Here is a 10,490-nt window from a genome sequence, read left to right on the forward strand (position 1 = left end):
GTATATGTTTAGAGAAAAACAGAAAGAAAAGAGAATGACCAAAGAGAGCTGGAGAAATGGGAAGTACAGGCACCAAACTGCTTCCAAAGCTCACACTGGGTGACATGGGATCCCTGGTGTGTCTTGGCAGCAGGGATGTGTGGAGAACATGACTTTCCCTTTCTGCTTGTTGCACTTACACATTCTGAACATTTATAACATGCACTGTGGCCTTTACCACAGATATGAATAAAGATAAAAGCTTCGTTAAATAAAGGCTGTCTACATTACTTCCCATGACTTCCCTCTCACCGATTCCTGGAAGCCATGGCTGCCCCCAAGGTCCACATAGACAGCATCTTTGTCATACAGCACACCACCAACTCCAGAGAGAGGTGCATACACCAACTTCTCCTTCTCATTTAAACAGCGCTTCTTTTGTTGTTCAGGTAGCGCACAAGGGTCTGGGAGGAAACTGACATCACTCACAGCAAAATCTCCTACACCTGGAAGACAGACACAGAAAGTCGGCGTTCGCTGACAAGTGACTGGTGGCAAAAATGACACAGACAGAAGGCTTCAACCACAAGGGCAAAGCCTGACACTAGCACTGTGCCTGTCCAGCTAAACACCACCATCAAAGCAGAGGAAATTTGGTCAACTCAACACCTCTGGCGACCAATATAGAGCTGAGTTACTCTTAAAACTTCAGCAAGATGGCTTTATCTTGTTTGGCCATTTTCTGATTTTCTTGAGAACTGATGCTTTTGAACTGTGGTTCAAAAGAGAAGACTCTTGAGAGTCCCTCTGACTGCAAGGAGATCCAACCAGTCTATTCTATAGGAAATCAGTCCTGAATATTCATTGGAAGGACTGATGCTGAAGTTGAAGCTATAATATTTTGGCCACCTGATGTGAAGAACTGACTCACTGGAAAAGACCCTGATGCTGGGAAAGATTAAAGGCAGGAGGAAAAGGGGACGACAGAGAATGAGACGGTTGGATGGCATCACCGACTCAATGGACCTAAGTTTGAACAAGCTCCAGGAGTTGGTGATGGACAGGGAGGCCTGGTGTGCGATAGTCCATGGGGTCACAAAAAGCTGCACATGACTGAGCCACTGAACTGAGAACTGAAGTCATGCCAAGAGTTCTACAAATATATTTTACAGCAAAAGGATACCTGGTATGTGAACTTGGCTTTTGTTTTTCAAGTGTGCTCCCCTTAAATAACCATAAAGAGACACCTTCCGGTCACACTTGGTATTTGTTCGAATGTCTTCTGGGTTTGTCAAATCTTCCATCCTAGAAAAACAAACCCAATATTATATGTCAGAAATGAATGTCAGAGTTCTTATAACTCTCTTCACACTTCAATGATTCTCACGTTCAGTAATTCACTACACATATTATTTAGAAAAGTATAGAAAATACAAAAATAAGGGAGCAGAGCTCACCATCTACCAGAAAAAAAGAAGCAACACCTGCCTCTATCTTTCTTAGGCTCTACAGGATCCACATTCCATAAACGAGACACCAGAAATGGGAAACGACATGCACCTGGGGTTAAGGAAAAGTAGAGAACAAATCCAGAAAAACCCTTTAAGGGAGAAGATAAGCTTTGATCTGGGTTTTTTAGTGTGGCTTAGATTTTGGTAGGTGGAGAAAGGGTATTCCAGGTTGATAAAAAATATGAAAAAAGCATTAAGAAAGGAGAGCACACGGCACATCGGACTGACCAGAGCACCACAGTCCAAAAACAGCATCGCTGAGAATTAAGGCTCAAACAGCAGGATGGGGCTCACATCCTATAGCCTTCAAAATCCTCACATTTTTTTGAACATTTCATACTTTTTTTTTTTTTACCCCTGAAGCCATAGTATCTATAAGTAATGGTACAAAAACAGTAGATATTTTCCATCAACTATACTTCTCTCCATACTTTCAATAATTAAGACAAAATAAGCTAACCTTTTTTAGCTTTGAAACACATGAGTCAGGAAGGAAAAAGTTTACATTCATTTTTTACCTGTCTGCCAGGATATAAGCGTGAGAAGTTTGCCACGTAAGAGGTCTAAACTTCATAACTGTAATAAAACGGCCCAGATTGTGAATTTCTTGATTTTGGTATTCTCCGTGTACCATTCCAGAAAGGTAAAATAGCTTTGCACCCTAAATATTAAGAAAAACAAAAAATCAAATTCTTGTCAATACAGCACCAAAATAAAGGCTTTTAAAGAAGCAATTCTAAGAAAGGGAGACTTCTAGCAATCCACTGTGCCAACGCTTCCAGAACTTCTCTGGCTTCTTTCAGGATTCATATTGTTAGGGCTTTGTAGAGACAGAAATGCAAATATATTTAGTTTCAAGTTAAGCAGCGGCATCATGTGTCTGCAGTACGGTACATAAGGAACACAGGCTCCTGGGCACAGCAAAAATTCTACAGCAGATGGGACACAGTGGTTTGGGGGAAAGGAACGAGGGGCAGTGTGTGTGCACTATAGTTCCTGGTCCCGCAACAAGGAAAACCTTTGGATAAATTCTATTAAATCACAAATTCAAAATACTTAAGAGCGAGACACTGCCTGGTGCAGGAGGGATGCAGAGACAAATGAGACCCAGAAAGAGGTCCAGAACAAAGACTATATCTAAAGGCAATATTTCAGGGACTATGAACAGTTTCCATATTAAGGAAACTAAGGAGGTGATCCTGTAGAGATGTTTGTTAATCTCTCCTACTTATTCTATTTTCAAAGGATTACAATGTTAGTATTCAATAATTAATTCTTTTCCTACCGGGTAGACTTCTGTCCAGAACCTATGTTTTAGTCGCTTCTTTGTTTTCTTCAGTTGCTTATTATGCTTGAAGGAATCCAGGTGAGTGAGAACACCCATAATTTTAGGAAAGCCATGTACTTGGCAGATGTTTAGAAATTCAAATGTTTCCATTTCAAACCCAAAGCTGGCATCTATAAGCATCAAAACCTAAAAACAGAAGACACAATTTCTTAAGGAGGCTACCCAAAATAGACCACCACCAAACTATGGCTCATGAGCCAAATCTGGCCTATCACTTGTTTTATAACTAAAGTTCTACTGGAACGCAGCCAGGTTATTTGTTTATATATTGTCTATAGTGCATTTGCACTACAACCGCCAACTTAGTAACTATAACAGAAACTGGGACCCACAAAGCCTAAGATATCTACTATGTTGTCCTTTATAGCAAAAGCTTGCCAATTCCTGCTCTAGACTAAATCAAATGATTATTTAGGGAATCACCATGATAGAGAAGAGCACTACCCTTTGTAAACTAAAGATAAGTGAAGCCACTATTACTCCTCCAATGTTCATACATGTGCACACAAATCCATATACCATTGTGCCTTCACTGTGACTCCAGAGGCTTTGTGACAACCCAGAACAGAGCAATCAAATTAAGCTGGAATAAATAAATCAATAAATCTTTTAAGTATCTACATAATTCCATACTTAAAGAATGAGGTTGAACTATAGTACTTATTTTACATGTTCAAGACATACTAAGTGAAAAAAAGCAAAGCACAGACAGCATGTATGATAAATAGTGTGAGCTTTAAAAGGGTTGTATATGTGTTTATATACATATCTGGAAAGATATTGGAGGGGGACTGAGAATGAGGGGTCAGAGAAAGGAAAGCAAAAATCATGCATTGTGCATACTCTGTAGCAATTTGAATATCTCACCAAAGGCATGTGTGCCTTTTAAAATCTTATATGTATATGAAAGGCATTTTCTTAATAGGTGTATGCTTTTAAAATTAGTATATGGTGTACATTACATAAAACAGAAACTAATGACATGCTGAACTATTTCAATCACTTTAAGTACACAGGATTTAATAAGTTTATACTATTTTGTATTGGTAATAACACTTATTTTTATTAATGGTAGCATTACATATTCAAAATTTGAATGGTATTTATTTTTCTGATATTAAGATGGCATAACTGTAACACCTATATTAAATTACTTTTTATGTTTTAGGAGAGTTCCTGGGCCAAAGGATAAAATCTGCAGCTCTTTGTCCCAAATAGCTCTTCAGAAGTGCTAAACAAAAAAAAAATTTTTTTTTTAAAGGTATCTGTCAACCCACATTTACTAATCAATATGGTTTAATTTTTTTCTCTTTGGCTTTATTTTTGCTAGTTTTAAAGGTAATTAACAGACATTAAATTTCTATAAACGTAATCAAGGTTATAAAATTTCCCTATGCTAAGTAAAGCACAGATTTTTCTACTGTAAATATTTAGAAGTTGTCATGAGATTTTTTTTACCCAATATGGTAAAAAGATCCATATTTGATCATAATTTAGGAACAGAGTTTCTGACACAACCAAGAACAGAGGTTCCATCCTGAGAAAGTTGCTTTCTGGGAACCTCAATTTCATCATATGTAAACTAGAGTTAATACCTACTTACTTCAAAGGCATACTGGGGGATTAGCTGAGCTAAATTTGTAGAAGCGGTTAGCAGAGTGCCCTAGTAAAGGTCTAAGAAATGGTATTATTTTAAACTTGTATGTATGTATGTATATATATCTTAATGAGCTTTAAAAAACATATATTTATTTATTTGGTTGTGCCAGGTTTTAGCTGCAACATGCAGGATCTTCAGTTGCAGCACGGAGGAATCTAATTCTCTGACCAGGGATTGAATCTGAACCCCCTACACTGGGAGCAGGGAGTTTCAGCCACTGGACATCCAAGGAAGTTCTATCAGTGTGCTTTTATTAGCTACGTTCATTAAACGTTTTCTCGACCTATGGTTTGCCTTTAGTTTTCGGAATATGTTTCATTATGCACATTCTATTTTTATTATAACAATTATCATTATCATCACCAATTCAAACACATCCTTTGTATTCCTGATGATACTCATCATTCTTTCTATATTTTTAAACCTTTCTTTCCTTCAGCATGGGATAAATAACCTATTTCATTGCTGTAAGTCCCAATCAGAAACCCATGCTGTCCCCAGGGACTTACCAAATCTGCTACTTTAGCCAGGTCAATCATCATGTTAATGTCACAGCCACATTCAATAATGGTGAGTCTGCGCTTTTTACCTATAAGTGAAAAAATGAAAATTTTACTTTTAAAAAATCTTGGAAAAAATCTGTTAATTCTAATTGTTATTATTTTTTAATTGTATCTGGTAAAGCACCTTATACATTCACAAGAGTATAACAGAAATTCATTTTTATGGGAGAATAATCAAACAAGTTCCATCTTAGTTTTCTTGCTATGTTCTCTAACTTTAAAAGAGTATCAAAAGTTCATCCTATGAATCAAGTGCTCAAACAGGTAAAATTCCAACTGGATGGGCAGATAAGCAGGCTTCACGATGGCCATGATCATGCTATTTAGAAGTGGGTTAACACTTCTATCTCTATCAAAGTTTTCCCTGTTCTCATAACAGTGGAAAAAACCCTCAAACATAATGCAACAGAAACTTCCTGTAGTAATCATTATTTTTAAATTAAACTAAAAGAAATCAGTCATAATCATGGGAGTGCCTTAAAGAAAAAGAAAAGCCTTAATCCAAATATATTATTGCTATAAGAAGAGACTTCAGATTCTACCACTGTCATATGGGAATTTGTTTCATCTTCCCTCAGACTTTATTTAGAAAGATCACCATTTTCCAGAGCAGATGAGTTCTCACAGGAAAAAGAAATGAAATACTCCCTCACTTCCACATGAATGTGGCTTCATGAGGGCAGGCAGCTGTGCCTGGTGCATAGCAGGTACTCACTATCTGTTAAATGAAGGTGCTCACCATGATCAAGCCAGCCCACCCAGGTCTGCCAAGCCTTTCAGAGGAGCACAGCTTGCAAATCCATATAGCAGTCAGAATAAGGTATAAATCTACATTATTATTACCTTGGGGAATCGATCCTTTTCTGAAGCTACAGCCACAATAAAAGTACAAGAGCAGTAACATGAAGCAACAATATTACTTTAACATTTACCAGTCAAGAAAGTGTTCAACAAAGACAGGCATGTTCCCCAGATGACACCTGCCATGCCAGTCTGTGATAGCACCTCTTACCTGACACGATTGTTACTGGGCCTCTGATCTCTGTCAGCTTCTGTCTGGTAAAGTTCCGAATGAGGCACTGAATCAAAGTGCTCTTTCCAACTTTTGGAGGCCCCATCACTACCACCACTATTGGTGGGGGCTCTAGTGGAGTTCGATCAACCACTGGAATGTGATGCTTTTTTGTCTTCAAATCCTGAGTCCTATTTGTTTTTAAAAAAAATAAATAAATAAATTCACTTTCAATATAGACAGCATTATTCCTAGAAGCAAAGACTTTAAAGAGAGCAGAACAGACAATAAGTGAATACAGTTATACATTGTTAACTTCTGGTCCCAATCCAAATAACCACCTCAGTAAATATATTTATATCAGGCTGACTTCAATAGTACAGATTTGAAAACTATACACACCTTAAATCTGTTTGCCTTATTAGTTGACTTCAATAGTTTAAAAAGAAAACAACAGACAAACATGGAGGCAGTGTACCATAATAAATAAAAGAGGAGGCTTTGGGGTTAAATTTGGCTCTTACTAGAAGAATTTAATTCAATAATGTTTAATATACCTATAATAAGGACTCATTAATGAAAGCTATTTAATACTACACATTGTAATTATATGAGAGATATCCAGAAAGTAACACAAGTGTACCTGTTATGATAGAAATTGTTTAAAATTTACAAATTCTATAAATTCTTAAGCTTTTCTCTTGGACAAAAGAAGCCAATCTGTATGCAGATGCTGGAGGCTAAGTGGCTTCCACAGGAAAGACTTCTTACATTTCAGTAAAAGAAACACAGCTTGCACCTCCATGTCCTTCAGAGTTAGAACAGACTCATGAACCCAAATAACTGGAGAGACTCCTACTATTTAAAAAGAATAAATGGAAGAACCACTAGATTCCAGTTAAACATACCTGTGAAAGGATCTTGCCATCCGCACAGCAGACTGGACTGCAAATGCTTTGGGGTTTCTCTTCCGGGCATCTTCCTCATCACCAAGTTGGAGATCTTGCAGATGCCGTTTCTTCTTCTTTTCAGCTTTGGGCCCACTGTTTTTCTTTCTGTGTTTCTTCTGGTCCTTAGTCTCCATAGTGGCTATTTACCAACTCACAAGTAACTCTAACCTACACTGAGTGGGATGAAGGCAAGACAAGCATTTTACAATTAAAAAAAAAAAAATAGAGAAACACCATAAATTTCATTTAGATCTTTATGAAGAGATATATATTTCCCACCCCCATTACTCAATGGGAGGTGGAGGGTTGGGGTGGGAACTGCTTAATATTATCCCCAATTTCACTTTTTTCTATTTTGCTATAAATTGGTTACCTCTGCTTAGGTTACTTTTGTCTTAAATATCCTGTATTTTTCAACACAGTAGCTGCCAGGCACATGTAGGTATTGAGAATTAGTGAAATTGAATTTTAAATTTTATTTAACTTTACTTAATTCAACTCTAAATTTAAATAGCCACATGTGACTAGTGGTTACCCTATAAACTCAGCCTTAAAAATCAACTGGATTAATGAAATGGCTTTCATACTTACATATTTTTAAGATATTTTATTTTGAAAAATAAAAGCATTTTATAATCTTCCAACATAATAGCGGTATTACTTTTAGCAACTGTTGAATATGCAACATTTTTAAGTTCTAGTACATGTATATATATATATATATATATATATATATATATTTTAAAAAACGGCAATATCTCCCTGCTGAGATGTGACTGACTCTGGACGATGCCTGGACACCACATGGGTTTGCAGAAACCCTTACAACGATTTCTGAGAGTCCCAGGAATTCATGGCCCATAAATTAGGAACCACTAGACTGGGGAGTTTTTTAGGAAATCAGGTCGCATACAATCTGGCGCTTGCTTGGGGGAGAAAAAAGGCGGGGGGTGAGGTTACTTAATTCAATTAAGGTACTAAATTTATTTCAGTTCAATAAATATTTGCATCGGCCTATAATAAGCTAGGCATTGTACACGGAGACGACTACAGCTAAAATCTAAACTAGTGGAGGAAACCCAAACCCCATGCTCTGTGATACTCTATAGGGACATCAGAAGTCTGCACAATTGTCGGCAGAGACTTCCCACAGACACTCACCAGAGGAAACAGAAAGGCCACATATACTAGCATAACGTAAAACAAAAACCCAAATACCCAGAGAAACACTAGCCGGGAGTTGGGAGAGCTGCGTTCTAGGAACGCTTTGACTAAACAGGTGTAGAATTTCAGAGACATTATTTTTCCTCTCTACTATGAATATATTTTGGTTCCGAACTTGTGCTGATGACTTTCTCCTTCTTACGGCTGGGTGGGGCGTGGGGGCGCGGAGGTGGGGGTGATGAGAAAAGCACAATTTACAGTCAACAGATCTGGCTCAGGTCTAAGTCACTGCTAGGATTCAGTTCAGTTCAGTTCAGTCGCTCAGTCGTTACCCAGCTATGAAACGACCTCTCACCTCTCCCTGTCACCTTCCCTCCCGGTCCTGGCTCTCTGAGTGAATTTCATTCAACACTTCTCTGGCAGGTACGAAGTATGTCTGCCCGCAGAAGAGACGCTCCTCAGGAGCAGACTGTCCAGGAGAACCGAGGGAGGACCATACCACGCGCGCGACTCGCGACTCTCTTGGCGCCCCAGCCCGGAAGACCCCACTACCGCCGCTTCCCCCAGCCCGCGGCCGTTACCGGGTTCACAACTTCTACTCTTCCTCAGGCCCGCATGGACAGCGCCGGAAGCGGAAATGTAACCTACCAGCGGACTCTACACGCCGGCGGGAAACAAGGAGGCAAAAGAAAAAGAGCAGAGGGGGGAAGACTTTCAAAAGAAAGCCAGAAGGAAGGCTTGTGATTGGCTGAGGGCGGGCTGTGCGCTCTACCCGGAGCCCCGCCCCGCCCTGCCCTGCAGCCCTGTTCTGCAGACACCCGCGCTGCAGCGATGGGTCTGGGAGTCCCCCTGCGCCCCGCTCCCCCGGCGTCGCACACGCCCAGGTTCGCCCCGAGGCCGTGGTGATGGTGCGGCATGGTACCCGTTCCCTGGGTCGGAACAAAAGCTAGAAATGACACATTTGTCCTAGTCACACCGGAGTCACTGAGCCCGTCCACTTTGAAAGCCCCAGGTACTGCATCCTCCAACTGGCCAAATGGAGTAGCACTCCACTGGGAGTCGCACTGGTTGGTCCGTGTGCACTGGTTGCTCATCCTTAAAGATGACAGAGCTGGAGGTCGCTTTTACTGTTAGGACCCTCTTTTGCCGAGACCAACAGACTTTAAGAGGATACTCTGATCCAGCATGAAATTCTTTTGCCATTTTCTGTTCCTGAAAGCGGAGCTTTTCCCTGGGGGGTGGACTTCTTGCCTTTTTCTTGGGGCACAACTCCCCCGCCCAGGGCTCTGCCCATTTCCACCTCTCAGGTGATCTGGGATGCTCTAATGCCAACAATGCTAGGTACATTTTCAGAATTTGAATTTTCCTCCTGGAGATTTTCGTTTCAATATGTCCCCACCAAGGCACCCGAGGCTCAGTTCTTCTACCTCCTAACACTAGGCTCACCTATGCTTTTCACCCTCAGCATCGCACAGGTATTCACTTATTGAACGCTATATCCTCTGTGCTGTGCTTCGGAGGCTACCGTACAGGGCACATAGTTCCCTCATCTGTGAAGAGGTTATAATTTTGTGACATCGTGCAACACTGTTCCTCTCACTTCTTGGAGATTTCAGTATACACGTTATAATCCTTCCAACGACCTCTTGGCTCCATGAATGACACTTTTATCCTCTGCCTTACTTCAAGCTTTCACGCTCCCTAAGATTGTACCCTACCTGGACTTTGTCCTGTCTAAGGACTGGAAACCCCAGAAGCATCCCACTCTAACCACCACTTGCTTTCTTAACAGTCTACTCCCTCTAATGCCATGAATCAAGACTTCATGACCCAACCCATATCTCCAACTCATATAGTACTAACTTATTCTCGTATGGCTTCTTCCTCCCTAGTAAACTAGTTTCAAGTCCATGGTCAATCATTATAATCAGTGTCTTGCATCCTTAACCTCACCTCCCTGTCACCTCATCATTCAGTTCAGTTCAGTTGCTCAGTCGTGTCCGACTCTGTGACCCCATGAATCACAGCACACCAGTCCTCCCTGCCCATCACCAACTCCCAGAGTTCACCCAAACTCATGTGCATCGAATCGGTGATGCCATCCAGCCATCTCATCCTCTGCTGTCCCCTTCTCCTCCTGCCCCCAATCCCTCCCAGCATCAGGGTCTTTTCAAATGAGTCAATCTTCGCATCAGGTGGCCAGAGTATTGGAGTTTCAGTCTCAGCATCAGTCCTTCCAATGAACACCCAGGACTGGTCTCCTTTAGGACGGACTGGTTGGATCTCCTTGCAGTCCAAGGGAC

The 10,490-nt window shown here is 40.5% G+C and overlaps 1 protein-coding gene across 5 annotated transcripts in view; it reads right to left on the reverse strand.

Annotated features, from left to right (window-relative positions):
- Positions 1–10,154, reverse strand: part of LOC120865392 (ribosome biogenesis protein BMS1 homolog) — a 30,999-nt gene extending 20,845 nt beyond the window's left edge. The window contains exons 1-9 of one of the 5 annotated variants that reach the window (XM_040242662.1): positions 8,769–8,787; positions 8,543–8,656; positions 6,982–7,196; positions 6,074–6,264; positions 5,008–5,087; positions 2,776–2,964; positions 2,009–2,151; positions 1,163–1,284; positions 292–485 (exon numbers count right to left, since the gene is read on the reverse strand). In XM_040242662.1, the coding sequence (XP_040098596.1) occupies positions 292–485; positions 1,163–1,284; positions 2,009–2,151; positions 2,776–2,964; positions 5,008–5,087; positions 6,074–6,264; positions 6,982–7,157 (1,095 nt within the window). In that variant the 5' untranslated portion in view covers positions 7,158–7,196; positions 8,543–8,656; positions 8,769–8,787. Of the gene's footprint in view, positions 1–291; positions 486–1,162; positions 1,285–2,008; positions 2,152–2,775; positions 2,965–5,007; positions 5,088–6,073; positions 6,265–6,981; positions 7,197–8,542; positions 8,819–10,140 lie in introns of those variants that run through there. The other 4 variants (XM_040242661.1, XM_040242665.1, XM_040242664.1 and 1 more) reach the window with 4 other exon arrangements.
- Positions 10,155–10,490: the final 336 nt, after the last annotated feature.

Source organism: Oryx dammah, unplaced genomic scaffold (assembly GCF_014754425.2).
Source record: "Oryx dammah isolate SB20612 unplaced genomic scaffold, SCBI_Odam_1.1 HiC_scaffold_6, whole genome shotgun sequence".
NCBI lineage: Eukaryota > Metazoa > Chordata > Mammalia > Artiodactyla > Bovidae > Oryx > Oryx dammah.